Source organism: Athene noctua, chromosome 4 (genome assembly GCF_965140245.1).
Source record: "Athene noctua chromosome 4, bAthNoc1.hap1.1, whole genome shotgun sequence".
NCBI lineage: Eukaryota > Metazoa > Chordata > Aves > Strigiformes > Strigidae > Athene > Athene noctua.
In genome coordinates this window covers 62,024,178-62,042,680 of record NC_134040.1, presented here as the reverse complement: position 1 = coordinate 62,042,680, position 18,503 = coordinate 62,024,178, and the positions used below count along the sequence as shown (strand labels likewise).

The window sequence follows — 18,503 nt, the reverse complement described above, 5'->3', positions numbered from 1 at the left end:
CATTCAGTCCACACAATTGCAAACAGCTACTGGTGAGGGACTGCGTGGCCCCTTGTGGTCATTAGGCAGGCCCAGTCCGCTTTGTGCATGCTGGTGTCCTAACAAAACCGAGCAGTTTCTTTATCACCATCTTCCCTTTCTTGCCTCAAGTGGCATCATTCATAACATGTTTTGGTAACCTTTAAACAGACCGCCTGTGGGCATTTCTGTCTGTCTTGTGGTTTTGAAGTGGCTAATACATACTACTCTGTTCCCCAAAACATATTTTTAATTTAGCAGGAGGATCAAAACACTGCCTTTCTCCAGCCCACAGATAAGTTTGTTCCCATCCCAAGTATTCATGTAAGAGAAAAGAATGTTTAGTCTATACCTTATGTTTATAAACATGTATTTTGGGGAAAGAGGATGCTTTAACTTCTTTATACAGTGCACTATTTGTCTTACCACCCAGGGAAATAAAAATAAATACTGCAGTGTATTCAAAATTCTTAATTCTTCAAAGAAATGTATTTTTTCCACTGTTACTAACTAGTATTTGAAACCGCTAATCCTAACGGGCTACTTTTTATATGTTTTAGTTTTCCATTGCCTACTTTGAAGGAAGACAATGAGGAAAACCAAGTTTTATTTTTGTTTTTTTAAATATCCTCTAAGATGATCAAAAGTCACAGGTCATTACTGCAGCTAGAAGGACAGACTCAATGGTACAGAGACCTACTGAGAAAAGTTCATCTCAGGTTTTGATCAGAGGTAGGGTGATGTTCTGAGAATAAACAACTGCAAAGAGCAGGGCAATGTGAACATATGGCCTTTTCCTTTTAATTACTAAGTCTTTGCAGAGTCTTTGCATTGGTGGGATGGTGGGTGGCTGCAAAAACTTCCACAGAAAATTTTCTTTCTAAAAAAAATTAAAAGCCCCAAACAACTAGTAGTCATAAACCAGCATTTTAACCTCTAATTGCCATTCTAGATGCCTATCTTTTCTTTAGGTTCTCTTAAGTGGGACAAGATCTTGTAAAGATACAAATGTTTTTCTCTTCATTTATGTGGCAAAGAATCTCTTTGTTAACACTGGGATTGCTCTCTGATGTACTCTGCTTGCTCCTTTCTTTTTGTACTTTGCTTTTTGTACTTTGTCTGTTCCTTTTTTTTTCCATTTTTTTTAAAAGCATTCTTAGTGTCATGGAAATTTTTTCTGTCGAAACAGAGATGATAGAAATCTGTCCAAAAAGAGATGATAGAAATCTCTCCACCATGAATAGAGTCTTACAGAAATCCCAACTGTTAACAACCTTCAGCTGGTGCAGAATTGAGGCACTCACTGAACTCAAGGAAGCTGTATTGGTTTACACAAAGTTAAGAGGCTCAGCTGCAAACACATTCTATGAAGGCCGGTTCTTCCACTTAGAAAGTTCACCTACCTGAGAAGTTTCAAAACCTAGAGCCTGGGGGCTGAAATTTATTAGGAACAGATGGAGCTAAGTGGCATATGCAATTTACCTGTGCACCTAAATGCAGTTATATATATTTATAAGTGTAAGTAAACTAGCTGGTATCCATTTCCTCACTAATCAAAACACCTTTTGCCTTCTTGAACTCCAGACCTACGCTGCTACAACTACTTGGTTTTCATATACACCAGTCATATCTAGTGGCCCTCAAGTCACGAAAACTCGATGTTGCACAAATTCTCATTAATAATTTTGGCTCCTATAGGAGGACTCATGCTGCCACTCATGGCAGCAGCTGAAATCTAAAAGTCACATCACCTAAAATGAAAGAACTCAGCATTTGATAAACAACCCAAAGCACAAGTTGGACCTGACTTCTGAAGGTAGTCAAAACCTTACTGGCAGGTAAGCTCTTTACCCTTGAAAGTAAGTGCATCTTCCCAAATAGTATGTCATGGTCAGTAAGACACTTCCTTGGCAAGAGACTTGCACAAGCCTTTAAGCTGGGTTTGTGGGAAGGAAACATGTAGGATTACATAAACTATTTCAGTCCAGAAATTCCTTGTGGTTAGGTAATTATATATACTAATAACTTCCCAATGACAGTGTCTGGATGCAGCCTGCACATACACATAACAAAGCAATTTAATATCATTCATGCACTGCAATGTTCTCGAGCAATGACTCACACTTCACTGCCAGTTCTCACACTACAGAAAACTAAGAATTGTGACTTCAGCTTTACAAAAATCGAAGTACTGCATTTAGGAACCTCTGTGATCTAAGAGGCAACAACATACTACATATTTTATAGTAACACCTTTGCAAAGCATACCTATGTATCCCTAGGTGCCCATAGGATGTTGAATAGGGACACTTGATACTGATCGTATCAAGTGACACCACGTGTTATACTGATCAAAAATATATTGATGCATCTTAAAATACAGACCATCTAAAAGCAAGGCAAAGTTAGGTGAAAACTGATCATTAGAGTATGATTTTGTTGTTGTTGTTTTTTTAAGGACTGCCTTAAACGAAACCTTCCCTGGTACATTTATTTTCTAATATGCACAAATGATAAGAAATAGGTCAGTATATTTATTTTTCAGATACTATTTCAGAAAACAAGCAATAAAACAGTTTTTACCTTGCACTGTGGTAAGAGTTGCTTTGCTCAAACAAACTAAACTTCAGTAGGTGACAAAAAGTAATCAATAGTGGTTTTAAGATTAATTTTGACCTTACAGACCATGTGGCAAATACAATTCCTCACTAATATACTTCCATGGAAGTGCTAAAGTCCATGGCTCATGCAAGAAATTTTGACAAGAGCAACCAGACTTTCTGTCTTTTGATGTACACATAGAGAAGAAACAGAAAAAGAAGCAAATACAGTAAAAACTTATTTTTTTAGACAAATAAGAGCCCTTTTCATAATGTGTGAGTCAGAAATGCATTTGTATAAGCCCACCAAATTCCAAAACACCTAGATATCATAACAGCAGAAAACTTGGGAAAATCATGTTACAGTCAGACTTATTACCGAGAGCTGACACAATCAGAACGTCCCAAAAGTTTTGCTTGATACAGGCTTTTGCCTGCATAAATGACCACATGCAATCAGTTACTCTCCTTAACTAACTGTGGAAAATATTAATGGCAACTTAGTGTGCCAGTTATGCCACAGATCTTCACCTGCCTCCTACAGAAAAACCCCTCTGCTGAGCCACTTAAACTGCTTTTCCCCTGCTCCAGCAATGGGTCCTTCCCACAGGCTGCAGTCCCTCAGGATAAGCCTGCTCCGGCCTGGGCTCTCCAGAGGCTAAGGGGGATCTCAGCTCCAGCACCTGGAGCACCCCCTCATCCTCCTCCTCACAGCGGCCACCCCTGCAGACCCCCACTGCCAATGCCTGGGCACCTGCACCCAGTGCAGGGGAGCAGCCCAGACACCCTGCAGTTCCCTGCCACCCTGTGCCCAGGGGCTCCCTTTGCACAGGCACACGCCCTGGGGTGTTGAACACATCCGCAGGCTTTGTTTATCTCCTCAAGGAGGTAAACTTGGGGGGACAGGACACACAGAAATCTTACCCTGCAACATTTCCCAACACTGCCTAGTTGATAACGATTTTTAGTTGTGCCTTTTATTTCAGGGGGTGGGGTCCTAAGCTTCAGAGGTTGACAGCTCTGAGGAGACCACATTCGTGAAGGAGCCTGACACAGTTTTGGAGACTAAATTTCTTCAGAGAATGCAGTGGCCAAAAACATTTGAAAATTTATGTCAACTTCAGTGAGGGAATCCAACTGCAGAACAAGAGGGAAGAAAAAAAATCCCCAAAATGAACATTTTTCAAATTTGTCTTTCAAAAGAGTACTTTGATTACTTTAGTTCTTATTTTATTTTAGAGGTTAAAGAACATTCCCAAGTAAACAAAAATTGCAAAATGTTTTGTTTTGCACAACTGGTTTTTAACATATTTGTTTGGGACAGGGGAAAATGACTTGAGGGATGATGATAAATCTTTTCTGGAAATTTCAAGGCCTTCTGCTCAACTGGACAAACTACACGCACAGTCCTAACTCACAAAGATGGCTTAGTAGCCTCATGCAACCCCAAATATTCCGCAGTAGACAGACTATCGGTCTCATTTCCTCTTTCTATTTAAACATCGGCCCAAAGCCTTCCCAGAAAGAGGATGCCCAGCACATAACACAGTCTTGTTAAGTCCCCCAGCATGCCACTACAAACCCGGCTCCTGGTCACCTTCAGTTTCACAGCCCTGTGGGCACCTGAATTAGTGCATAATCAGCTGCTTCTAAGTTTTATGCATGTTTCAGGCTTAGTATACACTATACAGACATCCAGACAGATAAAAATAGTGAAACGTTGAGAAAGACAAAGAGTATTGGCACTGCAATGCCTTTTCTAATGAAAAATATTCATGGCTGTATTAGAGCAATTGTCCCACACCAATGTGAACAATGTCATTTTGTTAGCTCCAGCATAATTCAATTACATAATTCTCCCAGCTCATGAATGTGTATATATTTACTTTTTTATAATCCAATACAATAATGATTTTTTTAATAACTTTCAGGCAAAGTAGTGAAAGAGATTAGGAAAGAACATATGGGAAAAGTCACTTCTGACCTATGTTTTATCCTTAAAACCCGAAAGTGGATTCAGTATTAAAATGAAAGCAGTCTAAGTATATTGTGAAATATTTACTGCTGTTATTACTGCCTGATTTATGTGTGCCAGAGACCAGATTATTCAGACTGGTTTCACAAGCAATATGTTAGTAAACAGGATTTTGTTTGGTAATTATATTAAACATGTCCATGTAAGCTTGGAATTAATTACAAACAGTATTTTACTGTACTTGATAAAAGCACTAAGCAGCAAGAACTAATGATGGCGAAAGGGTCTTCTCTCACTTTCAATAAAGCTTTCCATGTGAAAATCTGTCAACATGAAAGTTACTGCTTGTAATTAAAACCAGGCTTTTGTTCGGTAATATGTTTACATGTTATGTTCCAGAAGAGGAAAAAAATGCAATTGAATTACTCTCCTTAAACCCTGTGGTTTGCAAACACACAGCCTGCTCTGGGCCCACTACTGATGTCAACTCCTTCAGCTTGGGAAGACAAAAAATTCAAGTTCAGCCTCATGACACTGAAGAGTTTTGCACTACTAACACAGTTTGTTAAGAGCTCAAGTGAGCCCTCCAGATGTGTTTGCAGGATTTCTGCAGTGGGTATGTCTGCCCACATCAGGCATTTCAGCTCTACTCCTGTCAGTACTTGTACAAGGTTTCACTAATGGACAGATAATAGCGAAGAGGCGGAGGAGGTTACAGTAATACTTCACCATATTTGGGAGTGTGTCAGTAAGCGACTAATTACCCCTCTGTTTCCAGCTCTCACATTAATTTACTATAAGCAACCCTCCGCCTGTCTCCACAATGGCTTTATAGCACAAGATCTATTTTCAAAGCAGACTTCAAAGTGACATCTCAGAATTAGACCAACTACCAAACCGGGTGCTAAACTATGCTTCAGTGGGTCTGAAGACCACAGTACTAGGACCTCAGTCTGCTGGTTGCTTTTGAAGATGAATAACAAGTTCATCACCTGTCACACTTCTCTTTACCAAGCATGCACCGTTTTGTTTTTTCACCATACTTCTCAATCCTCTTTTTGATACACTGAGATGGGTAGATGCTATTTGTTGTGCCCACGGTTAACTAGAATTTAAGGCCATAGGCATACAAACGCTATCTTGACAAATGTAAATGTTTTCACTCTGCTGTAATGAGATATATTTCCTAAATAGTGAGGAAATAACCTTATTTTTCCACGGCAACCCAGTGTTCCACATGACAAAGCATCTTACTGACTTCAATTGAAACTTTTTTTGAACAAGTTCGTAATACATTTAACTATAAAGAACCCTGCAGATAAACAGCTCTCTGCTTATCCTCTGTTACAGAAGCCTGTACATTAGATTTGTTAATCTAGGTTTAATTCAGAAACCTGACACTCTGCTTTTCTTGTAACCATTTTGGTTTCTCGTTAATGCAACCAGATGGTAACTTCACTTTGATTACAATTCTCCCTACTTTAACGTGAACTCTTCATATTACTACTATCAGATGACATTTGCTTTCCTTAATGTACATAGTTTTAGAAAAATTACAGAAGTGCTATTGTTGTGTTACATGAAAAATTCCAGTGTACATTTAGCTGACACAGCATCAGCTGCTGTTTAAACTGGGCTTAGCTAATGGACTTTTAATGTCAGTGGGGTTATGCGCAGTTACTGGCTATTAGCAGGAATGGGCCCTTTCTATAAAAATCACTTTTCCTCAAGTGTGTTGTTTGAACATTCCTTTCTCTGATTTAGTGACTGTCACCAAATAGAAAACAAATGCAAGGACACTGGAATCTACTGTTATCTTTAAAACCAACTTAACCTCAGCCCAGCCTCCACGAGCAAAATATGTGTTCTGCATTGGTACTTGTGGATATAAAACTTTAAAGACCAAAGACTGAATTTTCCTTGTCTTGCTCCAGTGAGTAAATCCCAAGCAATCCAGTGAAACTAATCAGACAGAAAACAAAATTTGATCGAGGTACTGCCATCAACTGATTTCCCTAAGAGACAGGATCTTCTTTGCAATGAAACCAAGTACTCATAAAATAAGCTCATCAGTAAAATATAGCAGATGAATAGTCCATGCAATGTCATTTTGTCATTTTAATTCAGTTTTGTTTGAAAATGTTTCTTATACATGCAAATTTAAGACTTTCCTCTTGAGACTACAAAATGATAGGAATTTTTATAAAGCAAGTAAGTAAATCAGGCCTTTTTTTTAAAAAAAAAAAAAAAAGGAAGGTTTTCTCTAATTGCTATGTTTATTACAAAGAATTAATATATAACATTTAGGAAAAAACAAAACAAAACAAAACAAAAAAACAACCATACATAAATAGTGCAGGACAAGCAAAGGACAAAAGCTAGCAGGAGCTGAACAATTTTGCTTTTTCCTGTGCTCATGAAAGGCATATGGCACTTCTCATTCTACTGCTTAAACTAGGATAATAACCACTTCTTTTTTACCAGCTACCAGGCTGCATTTCTAACTGAAGCAGTCAAAGCCCGTGCTTTTAGTAGTAGAGGTCTTTAGTTCAAAAATGACTGATTGCTGAAGCAGGAAATTGCCACGCATTTGTGTGTAATGGATATTTATGTGGATATCTGCCTACAGTTGGTGACATTTGGCTGTCAGTGTTCTTATCTGAAATTATGTGACAAAACCCAAGAGAAAAAACATCTACCTGGAAGAATCTCACCAACATGTTTTCAAGTAAGGCACTGTGTTAATCTCTCTACAGGAAAGAGCCACACTTACCAGCGAAAAAGGTGAGATCAAGGTCTGTCCATCCTAGAGTCTCACTCTACTGTGTCAACATATTTTTAACACAACCAGATCAGCTTCTGACGTGTGCTGGCTTTGAAATTAATGGAGCTATATTTGTTGGTGGTCGTAACCTGGCCTTGCATAGCGTAAGTCTATCCTTGGTATAAGCATTAGTGATTTTAAAAAACAAAAAAGAAACTGATAGTAAACTGAGACGTCCCAGACTGAACTTTCTGGCTACAGACTTTCTAGTTACTTAGTTACTGAGGAACTTCCTATTTGCTACAGCACAGGTATTTTACATGAAGAAGAGAAGGAAAACTAGCACTTACATTCTTGTCAGCAGAGATCTGCTGCATGAGAAGATTGCTGCATTTTATTTGAGCATGAGACCAAAAAAAAAAAGTTACCCTCACCTTCAGAAACTGGTGAGGAAGCAGAAAGGAAGTCCCTAAAGCTATCTTTGCAACGTCTGCATGAAAGGAATTTGTAACAGGGATGATGACTTGCCAAAAACTAGTGCAGCTTTGGGGCCAAAAAGCTTACAGCAAGGCATACTAGTATTTCATGAGACAATTCAGCGAGATTTTTAGTGAACGACATCGGTACAGGGGCACATTCTTCACCATTTAATTACAGCCCCATTACTTAACTAGACAGAGTTCTAGTTTCCACAGTCAACTCCAGTTTTCAGATCTGAAGTGACAGAGTTTAACAGGGGAAACTTTATCTCCTCCTAGTTAAAAGCACCACTGAGTTTTCTCCTAATTCTAAAATGAAGGCTTGAGCAGCAGAGCTTTCTCTATAGCTTCATCTGACTGCAGACAACCCGAAATTTCAGGCTGCATACCTCACTGCTACCCTGTTAGCCCTGGCTATTCACTGCTAGTCACGGCCAGTCATCTTTTGTATGTGCAGAGCTGCAAGAGTAACCAGGCAGACACATGAAGTTGTTGATGTTGTAGGGAAAGGTGAGAGGAATACATCTGTGCTAACTCTGCCAGCAAATGGCAAAACTAGGAGATACATTAATGAAAGAGAAAATTAATTCAGACTAAGGCTGTGTGCATGCCTGTACTCTGAATTACTTCCAGTAATTACCTGTGCTACAGCCAGTGTAGGTAAATCCAATGCACATGAGAACAAAATTAGTCTTGCTTGCTATTCTGTCCCACTTCTTATTCCTTGATTTTGGTATGACTGAACTGCAATTAACCTCATTCAGTGAGACTATATTATTATTTTCATTCACTATGTAAACTTTCCAGTATAAACACATATGTTGGGACTGGATAAGACATATTTAAACAATAAACAGATACACCGTATCTTAAGAGTGCAGCAATTCATGTTCCAGCCATTATTTTAGCAAATTTATGGTTGGAATATAGCTCTCCAAGAACCTCTGAATTACTAATAATCCTGTGGTGATCACTTTTCACTGCCTGACATGAAATGCACTAAATTCAAGCAAAGAAGTGCCTGGGGAACAACTATCAGTTCAAACAAGTTTCCAAAACGGCTGCAATAGAGTCAACCTCTTCTGACAGATCATTCAAGGCTTACTTGCATGTTTCCTTGTATCTAGCTGATGAAATTCAAGATTTCTCAAACAATTGCATCCAGCACTCAAGGGACCAAGAAAAACACAAGCCTTCCTTTTTCTCAAAGGATACACCGTTAATCCACAGAGCTTAACATTTCAACCTCTCACTCAATATGAGACTAAGAAATAAAGCTACTTTACTTCTTGAAAATAACTAAAAAGGGATTGGCAGGAGCTACCTAACAAGAAAATGTTCAGCTGTTGCCAGACCAGTAAAACCTATCTGAGCTCCTTAGCGCTGTTGTTGATAATGTTACCTCAACAAGAGGAAAAAAAGATGCTGGTTTAATTGCCTAGGCAACCTCAGAGCTTTTATGACTTGTAAGGCAACAGGGTCCTCTGGAGCCTAAGTGGTTCAGATGAATGAAGTACAGTTGAATAAACTAGTCCTGAATTGCAGATTAAACCCAAATAAAACAAAACAACCCAAGGCAGTGATCCCTATTCCATTTACAACAGTGCTGCAGTCATCCACTGGATATACTCTTGCTCTTTCCAAACTCGGGGTAACACTGTGGGTTTCACTGGCAAAGCAAATCCTCCCAAACCACCTGCCACCATAGAGTCAGAGCTTCCAGGAAGCATCCCTGTTTCTGAGCAAGGGCATATGGGTTTGCCCTTTGTCTTTCATACCTATTTCTAGATACCAGCAGAGACAAAGAAACCATTAGTGAGACGAAACAAATTTGATATTGGGAAGGCACCTGGGAGCCTTCAGTGTAGCATTCCCTCTGCAGTATCAATCTTTGGGGTTGTCTGACAAGGAGGATAGACTGGAGCACCAGGGTCTGGAGCACTGAGAAGCCTCGAGTTTGAATTTTGGCTTCCTTACACATTTGCTCTGCTCCCTTTGGCAATTCCCCTTTCATCTCTCCACCAGAGCTAAATATAGCTATCCTCCCAATCTGGCAAGAAGGATTAAAGATTAAATAGCTAATGCAATGTGACAAATAAGAACCTCCCATTGTCTCTAGCAATGCAAACATGTAGCAAAGCTATCCTAAAGAGGCAACTGCAGATATCCCCCATGGGAGGTATCACCAACTGAGGCGAGCATGCACAGCTTTGTGGCTGCCTCTTCCTGTCCTGCCTCTGTAGGACTCATAATGAAGGAGAGTGAGAATCTGAGGAGGTGCTGATGCACTGCAGCATCGCCTACTGACATGGGGGATATCCCTGCCTTGATAGGATTATTGCGCAATCATGCAAGCCAGAGCAGCAGTGCTTGTATTTGGGGAACAGCAAAGGTACTCACTTAAATCCAGTGTTGCCTGCTCTTCCTGGGCATGTCTGGCACCACTGAGAATCTGGGTCTCTATCTCAACCTTCATCACAATAAAATCAGTGTGATTAAAAAAAAGAGAAGAAGAAAACGAGATCTAGAAAATGCTGTAAATAAATGCCTTAACCAGTGCTTAACCAGGACTGTAAGTCAGTGAGATTTTTCACTAGGCTGGTTGAAATATATGGAAAACTGTTGTTGTCGGAAGACTTTACAATGTTTAACTTTTTAATTTTCACTGAACACCTAACAGATTTTCAGAAAGTGTAAGTAGAAAGAGTTTAGCCAGTGAGGTAAATATTTTCAGCTTTACTGATCTTTTCACTAGAATAATTTTATACTTTCTTTATTAAGGTTTCTTGTTATTTTTCCAACCTCCCCCCAGAAAATAAACAAAAAAGGACTTAAAAAAAAATCTTGTTGATAAAAAGGACATTTTTAAGTTAAACTATTTTTGCATGAAGCTTTTCTTCCCCAGGCCCAAACTTTTAGATAATGATGTGCCAGGCTATAAAGGGACTCCTTAAAACCCAGCATTTGACAAATCAGGAGGAAATCCCATGTTTCCTGCTTAACGTACGTGTGATTTGGGATGGAGTTATAAAAGCAAACAGGAAGCTGTTCCAATGATGACTACCTAGGGGGAAAGCCGTATACAGCATCTCTAAGGTTACTGAAAGCTGGGAAAACCTCTGGCAGCTCTTGCCTGCTGCGCCTGACTTGTGCATGCTGTTTGTATGAGCAGAGCCAGCCTCGAGAAAAGCAACTGGAACACAACTATAGTTTGGGGCTTTCTTTTACCTTCTCCGGCTAGCATGCACAACCACGGCTTAAATTCAGTTTTATGCCACATTCTTACCCGAGAAAGACAAATCTAAATACAAACCCCACAACCGATGCTCTGCAAAATGTTTAAGCAGACCTATCACAAAAACAATGACAATACTAAACTGTCTTCCCACATCTGCCCAGCACTACAGTGTGTCCCCATGACACTGCTGAGTTTGGGGTTGGAGTGTCTGCAGATGATCCCATTAAATTAAACACAGGGAAACAGAGTACATGCAAAATTAAGGGGAATTTTGTTGTCTCTATTTGTTCAAAATAAGCTTCTTTATAACCTTTCCCCTTTTTAGCATAATTTCAAATGCCTGCTTACAAATGATGCAAATTAAGTCAGTCTTTGGATACAGTTTACCTCCCAGAAGATTTAATAGCAGTTTTTTTTTCAGATTGCCTCCTGGATAATGTTATGATGGAAAGCTCCAGGGGCGTCTGCTCTCAAGACTGGACTCTACCAAGCACACGGAATAAATCACTTAAAACATCACCATCCCTTCAGTCCTTGGAAGCAGTTAGTACTGAACTGTGCCTCTGCACAACATTATTCTGCTGCTGTGTTGATGGAGGTTGTAGCCAACTGAAAAACCGATGCTTGTCTCTTACTCCTCGCTTTTAATCCTTGACTTATGCTTTAAAAGCTTGCGCTGTTTTATACTTCCAAGCTGAAGGTGAAAGCAAAGATGGCTAATGAAAATGACAGGCAATGTAATTACTGCTTTATTGGCACCGATGCCAAGATCGCTGCCTGCTAAACTTGAATACCTCCACTGGGTGGCTAACAAGATGTACATTTCACAAACTAGCACAACTCTCTCCCCACTTGCAAGAGAGGAAAGAGGGAATGGGAAAGGGAATGCCATTTTCTCCTACAGTGACATATAGATAATTGTATGAAACATATTGCATAGGCAGAGCACCCACGATTAAATTAACTTTTATTTCAAAGATAGACATGTTTTCGACGATAAACCAATGATCTGAACATTTGAGACTTGCATTGAGTCAAATCCTCTTTGGCTAAATTGCAGCAAACTGTTCACTACTTTGAGCAATGCAAATTTACCTAGGAATTCCCCTTTGCAACAGCAATTAAACCATATTTTTCTGATAAGCTGCAAAAGCAACTTTCATGCCTTTATCCCTAAAAAGTAACCAGAACCGATTCCTCAAAAATCCAATGATTTAAAATCCAGAAAGACACCAGAAAGTCAGAAACATAGCCTTACACTATAAAACAGGTTACTCCAAACAAGATTACTTAGCTGGTAGTACAAAATAAAAGTAGCTTCACGTTGGAAAGTACAGCTCTTCTTCGTATTTCACATATACACAAAACTCTGGTCATACGCTGTACGCAAATACTCAACTGTTGTCCTAGTGAGCCTGGGCTCCTCTCACCTTCCATGGGAACTGATGTTGCTTTGCATCCTGTTCAACTGAACTGGAGGGACTGCACCTCAAAACACCCCTCTTTAACTTGCAGAAAAATCAAGATATTTACTTGAAATATCTAATAAATATAATCCACATTTTCTCCTCTCTTGCTGCGTAGCCCAGCTATGGAACTGATTTGCCTGGCCTTGGCACAGAGTTGTACTCCTGTTTTCAGACATACTGTATTTGGAAAATTAAATTAGGAAAAATCTTTTTAATATGGTTAATGCTGTTTCCTGTTTCTGACTTCGGATGTCACACACAAAGCTAGTCCCAAAATACAGTGAATAATCGGGGTGTGAGACCACTACCAAAGGAGGGGAAAAAAAAGTTAAAAAAAAGTTGTGTGATGAATGATCCATGTAAAATGATTCAGTATACATATGTACAATCGTGGAAATGTTTAGATACACTCAGGCATTCCTACTGTACAGAGGCATAAATGACACTGACAGTAATGCTGAAAAGCCATCAGAAGGGGGCTGTACTTGATGTATATACTTTTTTTCATAACTGTTGCAACTAGCTGCTAGAGACTGGATCCAGAGGAAGAGGACCCCAGATTCTGGCTCCTGTGTTCCTGAAGAGGAATCCCTCCTCTGCAGACAGATCCATCCACTTCATTATAATCCTGCTTAAATGCACCTCAGTCAGCAAGGGAAACCTAGTGGCTGCTTTGCTTTCAGCAAAGCCTACTGCAGTATTAAAATGCTACTCAGGGCCAGTACGGGCTACTGCATCCAGCCCAAACTCATGAACATCACTGAAATCTGCCATAGCACAACACTTTAAAACAAATTAATGTTCCAAAGGGGCTTATCCATTCACAGCAACATATACTACTTGGTCCTCACTTCACTAGTATGAATACTATTACACCCACATGATCAAATACAAGCGGTCCACTGATGCTTCAAGATAATTAAGTTCTTTTCCCCCCTTTTTTCAACCAGATGTGTTTAAGTATTTAATTAAGAAGTGCATCCCCAAAAGGTTAGTACATTCACATGTTATATTTCACTTTTTCCGCACCAAGCATTTTCAAACTGCTGCTGTTGCTGATACAGACTATGCTGGGGCAAGACAAATATCTGCACATATGGCTCTTTTACAGTTTTCTTTTGAAATTATCACTTTGATTTAATTAGGTTTGAGGGGTTAGGCATAAAAAATTGTACTCTCTTGTTGTAAAGGAACAACTGAAACAAAAACTCATTAATATGTAGTCCCTTCAGCTTTTCTATCCATTTCTTACACCATCATCATTAGCCCATAAAAATGTCTGAACCATGCTTGTCATGACAGATAACAGCCTGACCCTCCCTTTCACCCCACCTATACCCAAAAAAGGTGGGGGCAACAGGATAAGTTCTTCAAACGCTTTTAACACCCAGTGATGGGGGGGGAAATAGGGAAGTGCAATGGCAGAAACTCAGTCTCTGCCGATTGAAGAGCCAAAGGAAAAGTTGCTCTTATGGGGGATGGTATTGAAAAGCCAGGCAGGAGTAGATACAACCCGGGGTGGTTGCTCTTTCTTCCACCATTTGGGAGATCTGAATTTTCATTCTGATGTAGTGTGTCACAGAGGTATAATGAATGCAGCAAACATCAGATCAGAGTTGATTCTGGGTTGATAATCGCTCTGGCCCCATTCACCCCACTTTGAGAATTAAGGGCGGTCTCTCTCATTGTGGCTATTTCCTGTTCTCTCCTGATAACAGTGGAAAAATACTTAGAGAGCTTCAGATTAGAAGATAAGAAATGCTAATAAAACAAAAAGTGTATTTAGCTCTGCTGAGAAGCTCACAGGAGGATGCTGAGATGCAGTGATATGAATCTCTCTGCCAGCGAGTCTGGGGGTTGGTCTACCAACTACTCAATTTATTTTCCACGAGGCAATGGAAAAAGAAGGAATGAAAGCAGAAGCCCCAGCAATGCTCACAGCCTCCTTAGCCTGATTCAAATGATAAAGATAGATAGGGAATGGAGAAGAAAAGCAAAACAAGAAATAGTACCAGCAGGAAGTACTGGAAAAAAATGTACACACCCTCTTTCCCTTCCCCTCCTCCCCTTTCTTAAATCGTACCTATGTGTTTGCTGTATGGAGACACCACTTCAAGTTTTTTCTCCTTTTCAAGGTATCACAAAGGAAGACTGAATTTTTCTGCACAACTAAAACCGAGTCAGCTAGCTCCAGACCCACTGAAAATCAGAAGACTGAGACCAGTTTGGAGTGTAACTTCCATGTGTCCTATTTCTATTGCTCTTAAAGGAATGCAACTGAAAAGACTAGAGGGGTGCTTCCATTTCAAATGAGTAGACTGAATGGAGGATGACTTTGGGAAGAGTGGTTGTGTAAGAAGCATTTCAATGTTCACGCATTTTTGGAAATGTATATATAAAACAGAAGGAAAACTTTGCCCAGTCCTATATGATGAGAAAACTTCCTGAAGAGGGCATAGTTAAACTGTTGATTCATTGCCTCACTGAAGCACCACATGCACACATGCAGACATGAAGATCCCTACGGCAAACACCAATCAGAAAATCCCTCAGCTCTGGGAAAAATGCCAAAACCAGGTCTGCACCCAAATTCTGTGCCTGGTCCTAGCAAACGGGAAATAAAAATAAAAGCATAACACGGAAAAACAAGTCCAAGATGAATGACTATATCCCAACCACACTCCCTGGATTTTCCACTCTGCTGTGAAAGTTTATCACACGCCGCACAAGGGGAAGCATTGCTGGAGAGCTCTCCGTCCCTTTCTGGGTAGGCAAGTGCTTCTGTATGCCCTGACAGGCCCCACACGCCTGCCGCCCTTCGTAGCACAGGGGGCCTGGCTCCTCTCCCCTCGTGGCATTTCTGTTGCACAGCATTGTGTTACGGAGGGTAAGCATGGAAAGGAGAAACCATCGGAAAGTGTGAGGTACGCCCTGTGGCACGGAGATACACGCTCTGGAACAGCCAAACGAATGCAGGGGGTCCTCTCTTCCCCGCTCAGGCCATCTGTCACGAGAATTACCCAAGTCCTGTCAGCAGAGCAGGCAGGCTCCTTTCGGCTCCAGGTCCAACTACGTGAAAGGATCTTTCCCCCTTGACACCCCCCCATCTACACGAACCGATACATACCCACCGACATCTAGGTCTATGTGCACATGGTACTATTAAAACCTTTAAACAGATAACATCAAACCTGTCCTACCTCAAACATGAAACCGACCAGTGACAGGAAACTGTACATAAGACACAGAAGAAACGTGATACAAAGCATAAGGGATTTTTGTACTCTTGTTCTCTGCTACCCCCTTTTCATGACCAGGTTTCTGATTTTCCTGCGAGATAAACGCCCGGTATGTGTGAGGGAACATGACTCTGAAGATAGAGTAAGTATCAGCGGGAAATGGATTAGCACCGTTACACAGACAGACATGATGTACAGTGCATCCAGCCCACCGGCAGCAAGCCCACGGCTCCCAAAAGCCTGCCGGAGGCAACGGGAGTCAGAGCAACCAGCACCGCTCTCCCGTCAGAAAGGCCACAGAGGAGTGCACTTCGTAATGGCTGGGTGAGAGCACGGGGTCAGGTCTGTGCAGTCGTCTCAAGTGCCTCTCCGCAGAGATGATAGGGGGAAAAACCAAGTATTCTTCCACTTGCACTATGCTAACACCTCCAAATCAAAGCTTTGTGCATATTATTATTTCCTGGTGGCATATATGGGAAAAAAAAAAACAACAAAACAACACAAAATGAAACAGCTTCTAAAATTCCTTTTCTCTTGTTAACCATATATCCAGGATTTCCAAGTGCTTTAATGAACCCACACATCCTTGCTATGCGCTGCTGTGCCCACATGCAGGGGCAACCTCTCACTCTCTCCCTCTCCCTCTCTCTCTCCAGTGCTGAGGAGGTTGTAGAAAAGTATTTCCCAGCAAAAGCCACGCATTTCCACTTTAGGTCTAACTCCTGGGAAGAGAGGAGAAAAGCACCGAGAAAGTTTATCCAGCATCAGCTCGCAGGAGAAAAAGCCTCCTGCTGTGGCTGTCTGCCGGGCGGGTGACACACTGAGCCGGGGGTCTTTGTGATGCTCTCGAGACATCGCTAAACACGCACTGAGAAGCAAGACATTTTCACTTGTAAAAGGGGAATTTATACATGGGCTACAGGGGAAACAGATCTAGATGTACTCCAGAACCCCCGACAGGGAAGGGGAAAAGAAAAAAGAAAAAAAAATCAGAAACACAGTAACTCCCTTCGGGTGTATCATGTTTTAGGCACGACGGAGGAGGGTGTGTGGCGGAGATGGGGGCTCACGCACGACCCCCGCCTGCAGAGCCCCGGGGCACGGCGGTGCCGCCGCAGAGGGACCCCCGCCTCGCACCTGCCATTCCACGCACCTGGCCACCCCCCGGGGCGCACCGGCGGGGCTCCCCCAGCCCCGAGCCCCCTCCGGCCTCCGTGCCCCGCTCGAGGACGAAGCGAAGGAAACGCCTGTCCCGGCCAGGCTCGGCAACGACACCCCCCCAAGACGCCGGCGGGTGTGGGGGGGCCGTGCATGCAGGGGAATGCGCCGTTTGCACCTACAGACGCACGTAATGAAAGCCCTCGAAATCACGGCACCCACTCGCGTTTTCATCCCGCAGCCGGAGGGCGCCCCGGCCCCCCTCCATCCATGCCCCCCTTACCTTGCGCGGCGGAGCCGGGGCGGCTGGCCCCCAGGACGGCCAGGGCGGGGAGCACCACGGTCTGCAGCAGGTATCCCAGTCCCAGCCCGCAGCGGGCCGCCGTCCCCTCCAGCCCCTTCCCCATGGCCGGGGCGGCGGGGCAGTCGCGCAGAGCCGCCGAGCTTTGCTGTGCCGCCTCTGCCTCCGCCAGCCCCGTCCCACCGCCGGGCGCGGAGGGACGCGGAGGGGGCGCGGAGCGGCGCGGAGCCCCCGCCGGGCGATCAGGCTGCGCGGGGGGCGGCGGGGCCGGGGGCACCGCTCGTAGCGGGGGGACAGGGGCGCTGCATGGCCCCGCGGAGGGGCGCGGAGCGGCGCGGAGCCCGGCGGAGCTCTGCCTTCTTCCCGCGGGCGGCTCGGCGCGGCTGCCTCCACCCCGGGGGTGGGCGGGGGCCGGGGCCGGGGCCGGGGCTGGGAGAGGGGGCTGCGCCGGCCGCCTGCGATAAAATGCGAGCCGGAGCGAGGAGCAGACCCAGAGGGAAGGGGGCGGGGGAGGCTGGGAGCCACCCGCTGCAGAACCGGCCCCCTTTCGCCTCCCCCGCCCGCGCCCCCTGCGCGCACACCCGCGGGCACACTCGCACGCAGATGCGGGTGCACACGCGTGTACGCACGCACAATCACACCCACCCCCTCTCCCCAGCCCACCCGGGCCGTGCAGCCGGGAGAAGCTGGGGCTGCGCTGGCCGGACTCCGCTCCACCCGTGGCTCTCTCGTCCCCACACCGTCCCCGTGGGTCTGAACCCCCCAGCCCGCACCGGCAGGGCTCTGGGGGGCCAGTGCCGTCCTGGGGGAGCCACAAAATGCAGGGCGGGAGAGCCCCATGCCGGCCAGGGGGCACCCCTCTGGTCCCACAAGTGAGGGGCAGGCGGAGAGACAGAATCAGGAGGGATGTCAGGGAACCCCCCCATCCCTGGGGAACAGGTCCCTTTTTGTCCCCCAGGGTCTGTCTCTTAAGGCTGGGGTCGCTCCCTGCCAGACCTTACCCTCCCACCCTCCTTATGCCCCCAAAAAGCTCTCCCCTGACCCCTACCTTCACCAACGCCCACATCTCGGGCCGACCGCTCGGCCAGGGCCAGGGCTCGCTTGTGTTTTAGCTGTTGCTTTCTAGGGCTTGTTTTGGTTTGGGGGCTTGATTTTTTAAGGTTGCCTTTCCCTTCGCAGAGCCCAGGCAGGCTGTCCCCAGCCGTGACCAGACCTACTACTCACACGCCAGGTTTGCCAATGCCGGGTTGCTGCGGCCCCAC

At 43.6% G+C, this 18,503-nt stretch overlaps 1 protein-coding gene across 3 annotated transcripts in view; it reads right to left on the bottom strand.

Annotated features, from left to right (window-relative positions):
• Window positions 1–17,623, bottom strand: part of UNC5C (unc-5 netrin receptor C) — a 273,379-nt gene extending 255,756 nt beyond the window's left edge. For all 3 annotated transcript variants that reach the window (XM_074905547.1, XM_074905549.1, XM_074905548.1), the window contains exon 1: window positions 17,224–17,623. In XM_074905547.1, the coding sequence (XP_074761648.1) occupies window positions 17,224–17,347 (124 nt within the window). In that variant the 5' untranslated portion in view covers window positions 17,348–17,623. The remainder of the gene's footprint in view (window positions 1–17,223) is intronic.
• Window positions 17,624–18,503: the final 880 nt, after the last annotated feature.